Source organism: Triturus cristatus, chromosome 7, assembly GCF_964204655.1.
Source record: "Triturus cristatus chromosome 7, aTriCri1.1, whole genome shotgun sequence".
Classification (NCBI taxonomy): Eukaryota; Metazoa; Chordata; class Amphibia; order Caudata; family Salamandridae; genus Triturus; species Triturus cristatus.
The window spans coordinates 1,845,839,950-1,845,859,616 of NC_140590.1; the positions used below are offsets into that span (position 1 = coordinate 1,845,839,950).

At 47.8% G+C, this 19,667-nt stretch overlaps 1 protein-coding gene across 2 annotated transcripts in view; it reads left to right on the forward strand.

The window, feature by feature from the left end:
• Window positions 1–18,360, forward strand: part of LOC146813412 (C-type lectin domain family 2 member B-like) — a 74,914-nt gene extending 56,554 nt beyond the window's left edge. For both annotated transcript variants that reach the window (XM_085620187.1, XM_085620186.1), the window contains exon 6: window positions 9,478–18,360. In XM_085620187.1, the coding sequence (XP_085476313.1) occupies window positions 9,478–9,595 (118 nt within the window). In that variant the 3' untranslated portion in view covers window positions 9,596–18,360. The remainder of the gene's footprint in view (window positions 1–9,477) is intronic.
• Window positions 18,361–19,667: the final 1,307 nt, after the last annotated feature.

The window sequence follows — 19,667 nt, forward strand, 5'->3', positions numbered from 1 at the left end:
GATCCCTGGGTTCTGGCAGGCAGAGCTGTGTGTTTAGTGTCTGTGGGCCGATCCCTGGGCTCTGGCAGGCAGAGCTGTGTGTTTAGTGTCTGTGGGCCAATCCCTGGGCTCTGGCAGGCAGAGCTGTGTGTTCAGTGTCTGTGGGCCAATCCCTGGGTTCTGGCAGGCAGAGCTGTGTGTTCAGTGTCTGTGGGCCGATCCCTGGGCTCTGGCAGGCAGAGCTGTGTGTTCAGTGTCTGTGGGCCGATCCCTGGGCTCTGGCAGGCAGAGCTGTGTGTTCAGTGTCTGTGGGCCGATCCCTGGGTTCTGGCAGGCAGAGCTGTGTGTTCAGTGTCTGTGGGCCGATCCCTGGGCTCTGGCAGGCAGAGCTGTGTGTTTAGTGTCTGTGGGCCGATCCCTGGGTGCTGGCAGGCAGAGCTGTGTGTTTAGTGTCTGTGGGTCGATCCCTGGGTTCTGGCAGGCAGAGCTGTGTGTTTAGTGTCTGTGGGTCGATCCCTGGGTTCTGGCAGCCAAAGCTGTGTGTTTAGTGTCAGTGGGCCGATCCCTGGGTTCTGGCAGCCAAAGCTGTGTGTTTAGTGTCTGTGGGCCGATCCCTGGGTTCTGGCAGCCAAAGCTGTGTGTTTAGTGTCTGTGGGCCAATCCCTGGGTTTTGGCAGCCAAAGCTGTGTGTTTAGTGTCTGTGGGCCAATCCCTGGGTTCTGGCAGCCAAAGCTGTGTGTTTAGTGTCTGTGGGCCAATCCCTGGGTTCTGGCAGGCAGAGCTGTGTGTTTAGTGTCTGTGGGCCAATCCCTGGGCTCTGGCAGGCAGAGCTGTGTGTTTAGTGTCTGTGGGTCGATCCCTGGGTTCTGTCAGCCAAAGCTGTGTGTTTAGTGTCTGTGGGCCGATCGCTGGGTTCTGGCAGCCAAAGCTGTGTGTTTAGTGTCTGTGGGTCGATCCCTGGGTTCTGGCAGCCAAAGCTGTGTGTTTAGTGTCTATGGGTCGATCCCTGGGTTCTGGCAGCCAAAGCTGTGTGTTTAGTGTCTGTGGGCCGATCCCTGGGTTCTGGCAGGCAGAGCTGTGTGTTTAGTGTCTGTGGGTCGATCCCTGGGTTCTGGCAGGCAGAGCTGTGTGTTTAGTGTCTGTGGGTCGATCCCTGGGTTCTGGCAGCCAAAGCTGTGTGTTTAGTGTCTGTGGGTCGATCCCTGGTTTCTGGCAGCCAAAGCTGTGTGTTTAGTGTCTGTGGGCCGATCCCTGGGTTCTGGCAGGCAGAGCTGTGTGTTTAGTGTCTGTGGGCCGATCCCTGGGTTCTGGCAGGCAGAGCTGTGTGTTTAGTGTCTGTGGGCCGATCCCTGGGTTCTGGCAGGCAGAGCTGTGTGTTTAGTGTCTGTGGGCCGATCCCTGGGTTCTGGCAGGCAGAGCTGTGTGTTTAGTGTCTGTGGGCCGATCCCTGGGTTCTGGCAGGCAGAGCTGTGTGTTTAGTGTCTGTGGGCCGATCCCTGGGTTCTGGCAGGCAGAGCTGTGTGTTTAGTGTCTGTGGGCCGATCCCTGGGTTCTGGCAGGCAGAGCTGTGTGTTTAGTGTCTGTGGGCCGATCCCTGGGTTCTGGCAGGCAGAGCTGTGTGTTTAGTGTCTGTGGGCCGATCCCTGGGCTCTGGCAGGCAGAGCTGTGTGTTTAGTGTCTGTGGGCCGATCCCTGGGCTCTGGCAAGCAGAGCTGTGTGTTCAGTGTCTGTGGGCCGATCCCTGGGCTCTGGCAGGCAGAGCTGTGTGTTCAGTGTCTGTGGGCCGATCCCTGGGCTCTGGCAGGCAGAGCTGTGTGTTCAGTGTCTGTGGGCCAATCTGGCAGGCAGAGCTGTGTGTTCAGTGTCTGTGGGCCGATCCCTGGGTTCTGGCAGGCAGAGCTGTGTGTTTAGTGTCTGTGGGCTGATCCCTGGGTTCTGGCAGGCAGAGCTGTGTGTTTAGTGTCTGTGGGCCGATCCCTGGGTTCTGGCAGGCAGAGCTGTGTGTTTAGTGTCTGTGGGCCGATCCCTGGGCTCTGGCAGGCAGAGCTGTGTGTTTAGTGTCTGTGGGCCAATCCCTGGGCTCTGGCAGGCAGAGCTGTGTGTTCAGTGTCTGTGGGCCAATCCCTGGGTTCTGGCAGGCAGAGCTGTGTGTTCAGTGTCTGTGGGCCGATCCCTGGGCTCTGGCAGGCAGAGCTGTGTGTTCAGTGTCTGTGGGCCGATCCCTGGGCTCTGGCAGGCAGAGCTGTGTGTTCAGTGTCTGTGGGTCGATCCCTGGGTTCTGGCAGGCAGAGCTGTGTGTTCAGTGTCTGTGGGCCGATCCCTGGGCTCTGGCAGGCAGAGCTGTGTGTTTAGTGTCTGTGGGCCGATCCCTGGGTGCTGGCAGGCAGAGCTGTGTGTTTAGTGTCTGTGGGTCGATCCCTGGGTTCTGGCAGGCAGAGCTGTGTGTTTAGTGTCTGTGGGTCGATCCCTGGTTTCTGGCAGCCAAAGCTGTGTGTTTAGTGTCTGTGGGTCGATCCCTGGGTTCTGGCAGGCAGAGCTGTGTGTTTAGCGTCTGTGGGCCGATCCCTGGGTTCTGGCAGCCAAAGCTGTGTGTTTAGTGTCTGTGGGTCGATCCCTGGGTTCTGGCAGGCAGAGCTGTGTGTTTAGTGTCTGTGGGTCGATCCCTGGGTTCTGGCAGGCAGAGCTGTGTGTTTAGTGTCTGTGGGCCAATCCCTGGGTTCTGGCAGGCAGAGCTGTGTGTTTAGTGTCTGTGTGCCAATCCCTGGGTTCTGGCAGGCAGAGCTGTGTGTTTAGTGTCTGTGGGCCGATCCCTGGGTTCCTGCAGCCAAAGTTGGTCCTGGACAGGGCGCTCCAACTGCACAGCGTGTGCCTTGAATCCATGTGCACGTCTTTACTGGTTTCAGCGTCTCCTTCACATTCTCTTTTGGGTCCAGAGACTTTATAAAGCGCAGACCGTGAATGAAATGATCTCCGAGCCCCTTTAGTCGAAATATTTACTTTTCGGTCCAAAAACGGTGGTGTAGGGTCATTTGCTGTATTTTTTCCCCTTCGTTTACATTAAACAAGCCCTTTTAAACTTGTGTGATCTCATACTGCAGCATGCCCACAGAAAGCATCGTGCCGTCCAGTAAAGCAGAGAGAAAACGAAAGTGGCCGGTGTGTGTGGTGTAGTAAAAAGTGTAATCTCCCGCAACAGAAGTGGAACAACTAACTCAAGAGGTTTCTTTGTGTGGTCGAGAGGTGACCAATAACCACGAAGAGCAGGCAGGAGCCTCTCGAAACGCTGCTGCCCAAGCCCTTCATCCGGTTGGAATGTCAGATATACAACAGCAGCAGCCAGGGCACCAGAATCCACAGCCAAAAGTAAACCTGTATGAAGACACGTGCACGTAAGGAACACGTGCATATGAATAACACAAAGCCCCAGTACATCTCCCTCTCTTAAAAAGACAAGAGAGTAAGAATTACATACACATTCGAACAGTAGCAGCACCCCCCTAGCGCCTTGAGACCCTCACGGGTATGTAGTGCGCTTTACAAATGCTATGATTGATTGATTGATTGATTCACCATAAGATAAGAAATGTGCAAACCAAGCTGTAAAAACAAAAGCAATACACTAAAAAATGAGAATACATGGTATCCATTAATACAAATAATAATTGTATTTTACAGGCAACAGTTTTCCTTCTAGTTCCACTGCACGTGGGATCAGAAGAAGAAGAATTAGAAACATTAGTGTTAAGATCTCTGACTCTTCAGCCTCCTCCCTCTCTTCCTGGTACCTCGACTCTGTGAGTTTGAGATGGATTCATATCATTCACAGTGACACTTTCAGGAATGTGACTATCTGGCTGATATATGGGATTTGTGGTGACACTGCCAGAAGTAAAGTCTTTTACCTCTCTATCTACACCCCATGCAATACAAGTACTCCTCGCGCAATCATAAACAAGCGTCTTTTTCTCTGTTGGCTCCTCCTGGGATGGTTTAATACTTGCAACAGCTCCTTGGTTCCAGCATCCACAATTTTTAAGAAAAACAGCAGAATGTGTGACGCTTACAATTGGAGTAGGATATATGAGATTTGATTCTCCCTTGACCGTTTTTTTACCAACTCCTATTCTCCTGTGTCAAATTGTTTTCAGGGACTCTGCTCAAATTTACGCTCAGTCGTTTTGTATTTATGTGTAAAAATCTCACTGACACATTCATCCACGCCAGAGTGAGATTTCAAACCCATCTCAGCCAAATGTTGACCAGAGAAAGCAGCCCAACTGGGAGCAAGACTGCACCTCCTCCTCTCAGTAAAAAGAAAGGTGGAAAGCCCTGGTGGAATGGGGTGTGCTGAGATGGCCCCAAACCTTCTTACGCAGATACCTGCGTACACGTAGATTGGAAGTGACGCGGTTTCAATTCCTTCTTTGGAAGAATTTATTGCATCTCTCTACTACTCCATTGGCCGCCGGAAAGTAAAGTGGTGTTCCTTCTTGCTTAATGTCATCTTTTCCCAGAAACTATAGAATTGTTTTGGACACAAAATGAGTGCCGTTGTCAGAAACGAGTATTTATGGAATTCCCTCATTAATGAACACTTTCTCTAAGACTTCAGTAACCGCCTCAGTAGTAGGCATAGAAACACATTCAGAAGATCTCCATTTAGAATAATAACCTGTTGGTACGATTAAAAAATGTCATGTGCCGTGGACACATATGAAACGGTCCTATAAAAAACTATGGCCACTTTGAACCAAGGTTGCGAAGGTAGAGGATTGGTACTAGCCTTATGTATGTTGAGTTTCCGCTGCTTGTCAGATAGCAAGCATCCCGGACACTTACGTACAAACTGCTCCACACAAGCATCCATGCCCGGCCACCAATAATATTTTCTAAGTCACTTTTTAATTGCAGACATTCCAGGATGCCCTTCATGTGCCACACAAATCAACTTGTCTCTCAAACTTTCAGGTGGTATAAACCAGTTTTACCTAGTTACCAGATCATTTTCTACAGACGTTTTTGCAGAAACTTGTTCATAAGGCGCCACACTTTTCTGCAGATTTCTCACAGGTGGCCAGCCTCCAAAAATGTCTTCTTACCTCTGAAGGACCATGTCCATGTCAAAGGTAACATCCATTGATTCTCAGAGATACATCCCATAGTGTGTTGTGAAGCATCCATGACACACAGCACACTCCTGTTCTTGACTTCACTCACAATCACACACATTCATAATCGGTCATTCCGCTCTGTAATGCCTCCCGCCCAAAATATACCGCACATTAAAATTATACTCTTGTAACTTAGAAAGCAGCCTTACTAGTCTGGCTGAATCCGTTCCATTTCCACTCATCAGATAAATCGAAGGTTTGTGGTCAGTGACCAATTCAAAACTATTTCCCCAAAGGCAACTTTTGAATTTTTCTGGCGCTGACATCTGTTCAGTTGTCCTGTGGTGAGTTTCAGATTTGTTCAGGGTGCGTGAATTGAAAGCTGCAGTTCGCTCCGTGACTGAGTAAGTACCGCGCCCAGGCCATCAGAACTGGCCTCCACTATAACAGCACACTTGTCAACACTGCAAAGGCTGGAACACTGGTGAGTGGCAATCATACCCTGAATTACTTGAAACGCTTACCCTGCTCCAAATGAACTTCTCCTTTTTAGGTTGACCCTGGGAAGCGCAGGCGGTGCGCTGCGAGGCCTGCTGTATTCAGGTATGGACTTGACGCTCCGCCCATCTTTTCGATTGGCTCATGTTACTGTCCTTTCTAAATCCTTGCTTTTCATTCATGAATAGGCTTACTAGTCGCTCATAACTACCGCCTTGCCTGCATTCTTAACCTCCCATGAGGATTGGACTTTTTATTTGTGTTGTTACACGGTCTACTTTGTCTCGGCTGTGAGCACTAGTTTCTTCAATGATTCGCCCCTGTTCTACCCACTATGTGATTTCCTACAAGTGGCGCACTGCTGCTTTTTATTTTAATTACTAATTTCTGTCCGCTTTAACTATAGCGGCTGCCCTTATTTATTTAATTTGGCAGCGCAGTCTGCTTTCACTTTAGCAGCCGCACTACGAAACATTTTTTTTTCTTCAGTGAATGCATCCATACCATGCTTTCACTTATATAGTGTCCATGCCCCTTTCTTTAGACGCTGCTGCAGTATTCAGATTACAGGGAGCCGCGTTTAAAGAAAGGGGCGTGCCTACCATTAAAGTGAAAGCACGGCATGGGGCGCTTTTACCACCAAAAAACCAATTGGTTTTTGAACAAATGTCTGTTTTTTGGGGGTTTTTTTAGTAAGTGTCCCATGACTTACTTTCACTTTAATGTTGGCCACGCCCTTTTCTTTAGACGCGGCTCACTGTAACCTGACTACGGTGAGCAGTGTCTAAAGAAAGAGGCGTGGTCACTATGTAAGAGGTGTCGCACTTGCGAAAATTTGAGCTATTGGCATTAGAACTGGCAATGCCTTTTATATATGTGTTGGTTTTGAAAACACATATATTACAAGCATTGGCATAGCCAATATGTCTCGCCTTTGAGTCCATATAAGTGTTTAACCATGCAACAGTTGATGTTGTTGCACCAAGGATATTGAGCTGCATAACTAAATACTTATTAGGTCCCAAAAGCGAGACCTATTGGCTATGCCAATGCTTGTTAAACTTGGTAACACTCTCTGAGCGTTGGTTGAACCTCGTTAGTACTAGTTTAACATCCAAATATAGCAAAAAGTAACAGAAGGGAGGCCAGTCCAGCGTTGCAAAGTGCCTTTTCACTGCACAGCTACACAGTTTCAGTAACTTTTGAACCTTTTGAGCTAAAACAATTTTTTGTTGCTAAAATCTGCAGATTATGAGGCAGATGATGGATTATATGGCAAATGCGGCAAATCTATAATTATGCAGAAATTAACGCAGCAGCACTATCCCAATTCCAGTGGCCCTGGCCATAGGTCAGAACCCTCGGTGAGCTTTGGATATAAAGGGCCGTATTTACAAAGATGCCAGGCATCGCACCACAGCACCTCAAGTTGCTGCACCTCGCTGCGTTACAGGGAGACCAGCGGAACGTGTAATATCTACGGCACTCTCCTCCCATCTCTCTGGCGCCGGCACACAATCAGGCAGCTCTGCGCCACGCACACACCTTTGCACCGTAGTGCACGGCTGTGCGTGCGAGTCAAGCATAGGTTTTGTACTGGGAGGGTTTCCTTCCAGTACAATATACAATGCTTAGACTAACTTTAAAACATTTCTTCCTTTGTATGTGTGCTGTACAGTGCTGCACACTTGCAAAGTCGGAAAAGACTGAGCTGGAACTTCTTGGTAGTAAGTAAATAGTGACAACAGGGCTTTAATCGCATGAGAAAATGTGGGGAAGTCTCTCAGAGGGGCATGGCATCTGGTTTAAAGGGCGCGGCTTAAACAAGTAAACTGCATTTCTGTGATCCCTATAGTGTGCCACCCGACCATTATCTTAGCTCCTTTCTAAATTTTCTGTTATTGCATCTAGATATGTTCCACAACAACTGACATACACCTAAAACCAGTTAGGATTAATGGCTCGGTGCTAGGATTAATGGCGTTGTCAATGGTTGTTAGATGTTTAAGTTGAATGAGTAAGAACAGTGATTTTTGTTGTAAATTAATATTTAGAATGTTTCAGTTCTGTAATTGTGAGACTGAAACATTACTGAAGCCTGTGGAAGAGGGGGTGGTCTTCGGAGTCTCTCAATCACTCCCCTATATTCACGCCATGTACGTCCTTTTCTCTCCAGTCTCGCCCATCTGCGTATCTCACACCTCCTCTCTTTCCTCTGCAGCACCCTCTTTTCACTCTCCCCAGAATGCACTTCCTCGCATCTCCTTCATTTCACCCGTCCCAAACATACGCGCACCCGCTCACCCGTGAGCACGGCATTTTCTTTTACCCTTGTCAATATTTTGACAACTGTGTATCTCCTTCAACACATTTGCACAGAATCCCAATTGCAACTGGAAATCTTCCATATTTCTCTGTGCTTTCCACAGAGAGGCCAAGGATTGGATGAGCAAGTATTCTGCACACTTTCCCGACCCACTGAAGGCACTGTGGGAAAGTCGCAGTGCCTTTATCCTCAACTCCCGTTATAAACACCTGGAGGTGACTCACTTCAAAGTGTGCTCTACAGGAATAATAAGCTGTATGGAAAAAATACAGAAACACAACATCCTGGGAATAAGATTGAGTCAAACATGTGGCATGTAAACAGGAGCTAGATCATTGACATGGATTACCATAACGTGTTTTACATTCATTGTTCAGAAATCAGTCCGTGAATTGCCCATGAAAGTTAAGGACATGAATGTAGGGCCCGGTTTCAATGTCTGATTTAAAATGCTGCACGGGGTGGGACCTGCCACTCTTAGATCATTGGTGACAAAGTAGTTTTATCAGGCTCCTATTTTTAGCACTTGGGATCATCAGACACATATTCCAACCCTTTAAATAGTGCTCCCACATAAAAATGTATGCGAGTAGATGACGTGCATCGTTAGACAGCCGGAGCCCCCAGGATACTGCGGCATGGATTTTCACATTTTGCCGCACAAAAATAGAAGTTTTACCGCACAGAAATGAAAATGTGGCCGCATTATTTTACTCATAAGCATTCCTTTTCAGCCTTAAATGGAGTATTCCACTTTGGAATGGGCATGTTTTAAAGTTTCTGCAGCTCTGCGGGGGCACCGCTCCAATCCTAGCCTCGTGGGAGGGGCCGTATGTGTCCCTGGGATGTTCGAGCGCCCATGTGTGCACCGCTGCCGGGACACCGCTGCGTCCCACATCCGTGAGGCATGACATCTGGTCAAACACGAGGATACTGAATCCAGAGGACCTGAAGCCCTATTTGTCGGGAGCTTGGCCTGGTCATTGGGATTGTATTCTGAGCTGCCATTTTAGTTGGTGTCAACAGGAACCACTGGTCTCAAATCCCTTCTTCATGCTGTGCTGGGATAGGGCCCTATGGCTCCTCTAGCTTCTGGCACTGGTTTATTTAGAACTATGCGCGGGTGGATGAAAGGGTGTCTGCGTACATCCATGTATGAAGGGGTGAGTGAGTGAATTGAAGGATGAAGGGACGAGTGTCTGAGTGCATGGAAGGATGAAGGGGTGAATGACTGGGCACATGGATGGCTGAGGGGGTGAGCAGCAGTGGTGGTGGGGGGGGGGGGCAGCCACCTAGAGAGCTGTTGGAACCTCCAGCATCCTGGCCCCAGAATTCCCTGTAGTTACTTATAATCTTATTCATTCATTCATTCATTCATGCATGCGTGCTCACACACTCACTCCCTCTCACTGTATTTCCTGCTCTAGTCCTGCTGTCCTGTGTTTCTCGAACACGCAGAACATTTCCACACTGAAAGGAGCAGAAATCTCTAGAATCCACTGGTCTTCGGTGAGTGACTGATGGTTCAGCACAAACACTGATGTGTTTCTGTTCTTTCCTCAGTATCCAGTTAAAGAACAGCGGCCCCGGCCTGGACTGCGCCTACTTGAACGCTGGACGGCTCGGAGCGCTGGACTGCGCGACTTCAAGGCACTGGATCTGCACCAAGGATGGACACTAACAACACATGTACACCCATCAGTTCAGCCTCCTTTGTATACGCTTTCACAGCACAGATGGGAGCCCCTTCTGAGGAACAGAGACTGTGGATCCTTTAGCTGCTCCCGAAGAGGGTCTATGCCAGTGACGTCATCTAAGAGTTATATTTTTTTATTTAGTATTTATCGCATTTGTGTTTGATTATTTTATATTTGTATTCAGCCTTTTCCCCAAAATTTGAATTTACATACTGTATAGGCTGAAAACCCTTCCCAGCCTCCTGTGGAGGGGCATTTACAGAGTGCAAACCCAGCTGCAAAGACATGGAGCAGGTTCCAGACCTGGAGGAGCCAGTGAGTGCAGGAAGGGGTGCCGACGGGGTTAGAAGTAGCTGCAGGTGGGGCACACAGAGGAAGACAAGACACATCGACAGGTGTTGGGTCTTCAGAAACTGTCCACCACCCCAGGGAGGCACACAGGGAGACGTTGCTAGAAGACACAGGTTTTCAGGTTCTCTAACAAGAAAGGCGCGAGGACGCCGCTCTCTTATGTCTCCCACCCTTTGAAGGATGTAGGGCAGCAAAGCACTTAGTATTGAATGACGCAAATCAAAGTAATGCCAATAGGTCTCGCTTACCTTTACCTACAAGCAAGACAGATTTGCATTGCCAATGCATGTTTATAGCAGCTTTCAATGTACAGGACATGAAGGGACAATGCCAACAGTGTAACAAAGCATCTATTCATCGAGTTATAAAGTGAAACAAGATATCTAGACTGGCCGCTTGCGAGATTGTGTGTTGGGAACAAAGCGGGGGACTGGCTGTGAAAGCAAACACGCCACCGCGCTTAGGTCAGCTTTTTAGGTCTAGCCTAAGCAGCAAGGCATGCTGTATTGAGGTTCGGACGTGAAGATCTACCCACTTGCCACCCAGTTTTTTAGGTCTCGCCTGACCCAGCGCATGAGAGGGCTCCAAAAAGTGCTACTAGGCCAGCCTAGAGGGACCGTGCGCAGGCCCGCGGGCCACGCTTTACCCCGATTACTTTCACTTTCACGGCCGCACGGCCGCGTTGATGTTTGATCGTGATCGCCATCGCCACTTTGCATAGCCAATAGGTCTCGCTTTTGGGACCTTATAAGTATTTAGTTATGCAACTGTTGCATGGCTAAACACTTATAAGGTCCCAAAGGCGAGACCTATTGGCTATGCCAATGCTTGTTTTCATTGGCTTGTGTCATTGTGGATTGTAAACTGTGGCTTTTCATTGGTCAATAGTCTTAGTAGTCCCTCCTTAGTACCACCTTTTCCCATTTTGTAACCTTCCATGCGGACATCCCCTTTTACGTGTGTAGTTGCTCGCTTGCTTTATTTACAGCCTCCGAGCACTAATTTCTGAAAGAGCGTTGTACTGCCTGCTCTTGCTGACAGAAAAAGGTAGGACACGCTCTCTCCTAACACATTTGCAATGCAATAGGTCTCGCATATGCAAGAGTTTAAGTTATTGGTATTGTACATTGCAATGGCCTTTATTTATCTGTTTTAAAAAAAAACACGTAAGTAAAAGGCATTGTCATTTACAATGCCAATAGCTCAAACTCTCGTAAATGCAAGACCTATTGCATTGCAAATGCTTGTTATAAGGTTGCAGCTGTGAGCGCCGAACGCAATATGGATCTTTCTTACTACCATTAGTAGTTCTGGTCGAGGCTGCTTCGGCTGTCTCCCAGAGCTCTTGTCAGCTCTACACCCGAAGACCACTGAGCTGAGCCCGCCTCAGCCATTTGTTGCTTTGTTATTCAGCACATTCAATGCCCATTGGTTGAGTTTAGCTGTCAATCATGATGCATGAAGATGCGCCACTGCACAATTAAACAAAGGCAGGCCGCCATCTTGGGGCGTCTGAGACGAGTCCACATAGGAATGGGTTCCCTGTTTCCCATGTTTCTTGCTAATTTGGCAAAACATGTTCCACTGTGGATACGACTTAGGACACGGATTGTCACATTTGCTGTTGTTTGGGGAATTTACTGAGCTTCTCTGTGGCCAGACGACTTAACAAAAATACTGTAAATATCAATTAAAATACATCAGTTTTAAAGAAATGCAATGTATGTCCGTCCAGAGCTGGGAAAGAGATCCAGTTGGGATTTAACTATTTGGGGCTGTGGTGCGTGCATTGTCCATTATCAGAGGCACCTCAAAACCAGAAAGCAACTTTGAAGGCGAACAATGATGTATGGGGGAAGAGCCTCAAGAAAGCTGGGCGAATTCACAGGAGGTCGGTGCCTCCGGCTAGAGTTACTTATCACATCCCCTGCATCACTGGCAGGGCTGGGGCTGAGTCACTGACCCCGCAGACACACCTCTGTATTAAGCAGCAGGTCCAGCGCCTGTATAGCACACCTCTGGCGTGGCAATAGGTGAGAGAAGGATTAGTAACATGCCAAACACACATATGACAGGACTTGGGTCAGACACCGCTGAAAAACCACTAGGGCTGGGGCAGCATCAGTCACGCCAGGTACACCTCTAAAATCCACTAGGCTTCAGTTAGTCAGTCACAGGTCAGATATTACGTTGAAATATCTGGAGGGCCGAGACACAGTCAAGTAATCAGTATTTATAGAGGGCGACTCATCAGCCCAGCGGGTATCCGGGCACTCTGGTCCTGCTGGTCTCAGTCCAAAAGCCAGGTCTTGAGTCCCCTTCTGAATTCCACCAGCGAGGGGTGGAGGGGTCGGTCATTGATGGTGGAGTAGGAGAAGGAACGACCTCCAGTGTGACTTCAGTGAATGCGGGGGGGGGGAAGCGAGAGTTAGGGAGGCGTAACAGCATTTGCCCAGCCTACGTTTATAGAAAACTGCTGCTTGCTCTGAAACTGCTGACTGCTCAACTTATGTTTTGGTCCACTGCCTTTTTTCCTGTAAATATCCTTGTTTGATGTAATCTTGATCTGCTCTAGATACACACGTCTTGTTCTTGGGGCTGCTGTTAGGGCTAGAGAAGTGAGTGGTCACCTTGGTTGGTCTCCTAGGGTTATTGGGTGTGTTGTGCTTTGCCCAGCTCTGCCCTTGCTCACCCTTGCCCTCCTTCAGAAGGATCAAACTGGGCAAGAGTGGTATCCATCTGCCCTTCCCACCCACCAATTCCCAATCAGAGCTCTGATTGGGTGCCACAGCCTGTCCTCACCATACCCAGACATTCCTTACCTCTCTTCCCTGGACATCCATCCCGGGTATGCAGGTCATGGGTGTAATGGATAACTTCCTGTGGGCCTGGACAGAATCCGGTTCACTTTCTCCGGACGTGCACATCCTGCCCCGATCCATCCCTCTCCCTCATCTAATATCTCTTCCCACAGATGTTATAAACTCTCTCCTTAGTGAAAGTCTGTCTCTTCTGTCTCCCCCCAATGTCGAGATCTGTGGATCCACTACTCTGGGTTGTGCGTTGGCGACATCCGGGTTGCCGCACTGACATGCACTGTGGGCTTCGCCTCACGTCCCCCTGGTACCTGCCCAACTCACTCTTGCCCTGCCGGACACTCCAGAGCTGATCCACAGCTACATTCGAGTCAATGAGGGGCTTATTTCAGAGAGCCCTGCATCACTTTCACACCACGTAAAGTGGTCCATGCGTGAGGCGGGGCTCTCATTTCGATTTATGGAACCACGCAGAGCCACCCTGTGTGACTTTGAGTGGCCTCATAAATCTTGAGTAAGGCGACGCAGCGTAAATCGCTGAGCTGCCTTTTTCTGTGCTCGGGAGTCATTCCATGGGCGTTGCGGTGGGTTTTCCCTTGCAACAACCATGAATTTGGATGCTGCCCTAGATTAACAAAATCCTGTAAAGCTGGGAAAGCGCCTAATCCTCACGCCTCCCGGGATGAGGCATAACGAGGACAAAATATCTTTATTCCTCCTCGTTTTTTCCTCTTTCCATGTGTGCTGCATTCTGCAGCACACATAGAAAGAGGAAAATGCCTCTTAGGATTGTTTCTGTGCAGGAAGGTGCCCCTTCCTGCACAAAAAACAATCCTGCATGCAATGCAGGCACCCTTGCACCATGCTCCAAGGGTTCATACGCTGGCGCTATGATGCTGAAATGGCACCAGTGCAGGCAGAAGGGACAGAAATGCACCGTATTGCTCAAATACGGTGCTTTCCTGCCCTTTAACTTTGATGAAGGACAGCGCAGCAAGGTGCCTTGCTGCGCTGCGCAGCCCTACACCAAAATCCCATAAATAAGCCTCTAAGTATTTGTTGAGGAACACTTCAGAGGTGGCCTCTCACCTAAACAATCAAACCCTTGTAATGATAACTGCCTGTAGTTCTGTCGGTGCAAGAGTTGTTGTATTGCACACCATGGTTTGCTCCCTACTTGTCTGAAGATTCGGTGCTTGTTTTTAGGTTTCGTCTGCTGAAATCTATTGTTATTAATATAAACTTAAAAGGGACTTACATCCCGCCCCCTCTCTTTCCTGGCTTCTCATTGGTTCCTGTGCGTGCCACTTACCTTTCCTCCATTTCTATTGGTTGTAGCACATTGTCCTGCACTTACCAATGCTTGTTTCTCCCCTGCTTCTCTTATCAGTTTTCCGTCTCTGGAATACTGTAAACATCCGCTTTGTTGGTTGGAACTATATTTTCATAAAGTTTTGCCTTTTACTCTTTCAGCATATGTACATAATTCACCCGAGAGATTAAGTGACTTGCACAGAATTACAGGATGTTGCACAGTGCCACTGAGACTCGACTGGGATCCTCAGCTGGTGAGTCAGCAGCTCTGGCTGCCACGCCACATTCTCTCCACTCCCGTGTTATCCGTCAGGGAGCTCTTTAATGGTCTGCACCATCCATCGCCGAGAGGGTCGTGGTGCAGGGGACAGTAGAACCTGGCACTGTCTGTCCACTGAGAAGCGGGACACATCTTCCATTTCGTAACATTTTTTCTACTAAGCTTTTTTTCTCTTTGCACAAATGAAGTCCAGCACACACTTGTGACACGTTTGCTCCAGATAATCAGGCGTCCAGGGGTCGGGCAGCATTTTGTCTCTCAGAAAGCGTTTGGCTAACGGGGAGGATAGTCGACGTGTGGCTTCCCTGTGCCTGGACGTCTGTGGCCATTGGGCTTGTAAGGCTTATAGTCGTTGCTATTTGTCTAATTTCCATCCCCTATTAAGTCCGGACCCTACTTACGTAACCAAAGTTATTGCCATTCGTCGTGTATACAGTGTGTATGGTGTGTGTTCTGCTGGTGTCTGAACACTGTGTGTGTTACACAAGACGGTGGTTTCTCTGCTGGCACGTCTCGTCCATAACGTCCTTGTCACCTTCTTCAGGGCTCGTTACCTGACATTAAGGCGGTCAGGTGGGCAGAGTTAGTTCTTCCTTTCCTAGTAGAACAGGTTTCTGTGCTCTTACCTGCCCCAACCCCTGCCCGGTATTCAGGGCCGGCTTTAGCGCTGGTGGCGACCAGTGCGACGTTGTTTGTTGGTGCCCCCACGGGTGCCCCCCCACAGACTCCCTCACTACCACCCTTTAACAGTACCCCTCAAGTCTCCATATCACTCTCTCTCAGATGTATTTAGTTATAAAGTGCCACCTATGCCCGTGTAGGGCATCGAAGCACTTTACATCTGACACACACATAACACAGAGACAATCAATCATATGTGTGTAAATGAGTGTATAGCAAATGTTACATAAGCCAGAAGACTACAAGGTGCGTCAGATGTCATCCATACTGGTAGACAGTATAGTTTAAGAGAGCTTAGTCTTTGCAGCAGGCACGTTAACCTTCTGTGCTACCATAAAATGAGTTAAAACGTCCACCTGACAAAACTCCTTCTCTCTCCAGGAAGAACATTAATCACCCTGTTATCTTGACATTTTTATTTTAGTATGTAAATTGTGGAGGGCAGCAATGCAGCAGCAGGTGCTTTTAAAACCATAAAATACTTCCAAACGCAGCGCCCCCTTAAAGAGTCAGCACCTGGTGCAGTGGCACCGGTCGCACCACCCTAGAGGCGGTGTTGTGCAGACTATAACCTGACAAAAGGAAAGTTTTAAACATCGGTCTTGCACATTCCGTGGTTTCAGCTTCATGCCACTGCCTTAAGATATGATTAAAACAGGCACCATTGAGCCAGGAATGTGTACTTGGTATGTTCTAATTGGAAATGAGCTAGACACCAGTAGAGAGAGAAGAGGGTGGAGGCTCCAAGGACAGCCTTTGCTGATCACTGTCTTTCTTTCGGGATTTTAGGGGAGGGTGATAACCCTGGAGAAATCCTGGCTACACCAGACCAGGAGAGGAAGCTGAACATTCCCAGGCAGAATAGGAGCTTAGTTTCCTTGGTTGTCAATTCAACATTCGTCACATCCTCAATAACTAATAACAGTTACCAAGATTTATTTACAAACATTAAAATTACCATCAACAAAATATAATAATCAGGTTAAATCGCAGCATGGGCTTCGATAAAAAATGAACATAAAACAATAACAAAGCTGAAGGATGTTAGTTAGGCGAAACCTATTGGCGTTGCCAGTGCTTGTTGGTCTATGCAGTCCTTGGCCAGATGTAGGGTCAGTCCCTAAAGTGAGCACTTCCTTCACAAATCCAGACCCTTTCACCCACAAAATAAATTTCTAATCGACGCAAGGCCAATAGTAAATCTGTGTTTGTGTAAAATGGCGTCTGGTTACACAAAACATGAAGGCGCTATCAGAAAATAATCTGTGTGTGCCCCAAAGGCCTTCCTGATCACAGTTAATGACATAAAAAGCAGCCTTCAGAAAACACAATAAGAAATGTACATCATCCTGGAAGGAATGGAAGAACTCCCTGCAGTCTTTGATCCAGTCATTTCACCAGAAAATCATAGCCCAATGTCTGCATGCAGGGGCGTCTTTGGGGTGTTATACCCCACTAATAAATGAATTTTGTGATAAATAGTTGGGGACAGGTGCTTTCAGTCGGGTATGGGGAGGAGTCTGTCGGATTTCACCAGCAAAATTTACTTACACAGACTAACAAGGCACACACACACTTTCTCTCTCTGGAAATAGAAAGAAACCACATGTTGGTTAGGTCACAACATAAAGCGTTTCCTCACATTACTCTCTTTTTCCACTACCTCTTGAACCCCTCTTGTGCACCCTCCTTGTTGAATAATGTATGTAAACATTATGGAGTATATTTCCTAATATTTTGCCCCGTGAACGGAGATTGATGGAAACATCTTTTTTCCAATTTACTTTCTAATGCAAAACTTGTTTTGCCCTGGAAATTCACTTGAAAGTAATGCATAAAAGTGCACAGCGCTACTGTGCATAACTTAGCGCCAAGGGGCCTGCATAGGTGGTGCATGCAACCACCCACGGTTTTTTGCACTAAACCCTATTTACTAAAAAAAAGGAGACCGAGCTTTGCATCAAAACATAATGCCCAATTCAAATAGGTGCTATAAGGGAGAAATGCTTTTATTTCTCCTTTCTTTTCCGACTTTCCATGTGTGCTGCACTGTACCCCACACATACAAAGTGGGGAAAGTTTAAAAGTTGGTCTAAGCATTGTAGTTTGTGCTGGAAGGGAATCCTTTCAGTACAAAACCTATGCTAGTCACACACACGCTGGCTCTAGGGAGAGGGGAGGATAGAGCCATATCTCTGTGAATATGGAGCTCTCCTGCTCTCTTCTTGCGCAATGCAGCCTTTGTGGTTGCTGCACTCCGCGAGAATTTGGTAAATAGACCCCTATGTGCCGGCAAAATTGTTGGGAAATCTGACGCTCAACCCCCCCCCCCCCCCCCCCCCCAATCTTACTGACCAAACTATGCCCCCTGTCTGCGTGTGCAGAGTTGGGGTCGGAACAGGAAAGAGCGGGTGTGATGCATATAAACTGCTCCCTGCAGCCAGAAATCAGTGGTAAATGTGGTGCAAACTGTGGCCACGCCCCCGGGCTTGGACAAGAGTGGCTTCCAAATGTCACGTCGCCATTTGATGCTTATTGTACACAGTGCACCTTTCACTATTGTGTATGTGTTGCAGAATAGTCTCTGGCAGTGCCACGTGTCCATGTGCAAGCCTCTCCTGCTCAGCTGAATTTATAGAGTGACAGGTGGAGAGAGAGAACGGGGAAGAAAGGGAAAAGAGGGCAACATAGATAGAACGTACTAGAGGAGGGACTGGAGGGAAAGGGAGGGGGATAGGTAGACAGCCCACGGACAGGAAAAAGAAAAAGTATGAGAAGGAGAGGAGAGGGCGCCTAGACCGATAGAGGGCAGTGACAGAAAGTGCGGAAGAGAGAAAATGGGGAAGTGAAAAAGAGAGAGCGTTAGTAAGCAAAAGAAGAAGACAGACAAAGAGGGAAAGAGGAAGAAAAGATAAAGGACAGAGAAAGTTAAAAGACAAAACAGAGAGAAAGAAATAATGAATGTATATGAGATAAAATACCTGAGAAAATAGATGGGTTGGGTGTAGAAAAACAGGGAATGGGGAAGACAGGAAAAGAAAAGGACGAACAGAGAATGGAGAAAGATGAGTGCAAATGAAAGTGAAAAACGGGGAATACAGAAAGAATGCAAGCAAGAAAATGTGGACGAGAGATGTGGGGGAGAAAGAGTGAGAGAATTGAGGAGGGAGGATGTGAGAGTAAGGGAATAGGAGAAAACAAAACAGCAGAAGAGACAGAGTAATCAGAAAACAGAAGGAGAGACTTCTTTTGGTTGAAAGCAGTAGAAATTAAATTGTAAAACATGAAATAAAGCCTTGCTTATGGATGACTGAATGATTTTTTCTATTTTTTGGTATCCTCTTTTAATAAATCTCAACAACTTCAAGTATGCTTTTTGTCTCTCCCGCTTGGCACTTCTGCTGCCTGCAAACCTATTGTTTGCAATATATAGAGACTGTGCTTTGGGTCAGGCCTCTCCACCTGGTACCATTGGCGTGAGTCTCCCTTCTATTTTTTCACTGGTTGCCTCCTCTGTTTTTGATATGTTTTGCTGGTTTGGATACTTTGGGCACTGGGCCACTGCTATTAAGTGCCACAGTGCAAGTGCTCCCTATTGTAAATTCATGTATTGATTAGTGTCTCCATGATTGGATTATTTGATTTACTTGTCAGACCTTAGTAAAGTGCACCATGTGTGCCCAGGGCCTGTAAATCAAATGCTGCTGGTGGGCTTGCAGCACTGATTGTACCACCCACAGAAGCAACCTGTAAAGTGTAACTCAGGCCTGCCATTGCAGAGCCTGTATGCAGTCTGGGACTGCCATGGCAACTTGGCAAGTGCATCCACTTGCCAGTCCCTAAACCTTCCCTTTTCTACATATCAGACACCCCTAAGGTAGGCCCTAGGGCAGGGTGCATTGTATGTAAAAGGTAGGACATGCCCTGATGTATGTGAATTATAGTCTATTTCGTTTTCAATATTGCAAGGTTACCTGTTCCCATAGGCCAGAATGGGCAGTTTGATTATAACATCTTATAATCCTAACTTACTACGGGAACAAGGTAGAAATTCGAGTTTAGTATGCCTGAACTCAGAATGATAAAATACATCTTTTAGTGAAGTTGGTTTTAACATTCTTTGTTTGAAAATACCACTTTTAGAAAGTAGGTATTTTTTGGCCTAACCATCCAGCCTGCCTCTGCTAGCTTGTGTATTGTATGTCTGATTTTGTAAGTGACAGGGGCTGGGGGGATCCAGGAGACAGGGTGAGGCAGCACTAGGCTGAATAGGCCTATCTGCATGAGGAGTGTTGGGAAGAGTAGCACCTGGGCCTGAATAGGGCTGTGCCTGCCTTCCACAATACTGGCCCCACCTCCAGGGTTGCGTCTGATGACCCTGGCCCACACTGACAAAGGAAGAAGGTGAGCACTGGCAGAATGCACCCAGAACTGGTTTGGACTCGGTACAGGACCCTCTGCCTTCAGAGGACAAAGAGAATAGTAGTATAAACATGGGGGCCCAGACCCCAAGACTGTAGATCACTTCTGGGAAATCAAGACAAACCTTTGCCAAGGAGAAGAACCAAGGAAGCTGCAGGAGTTTGGACTGCCCTTCTGCCAGCGTGCTGTTTG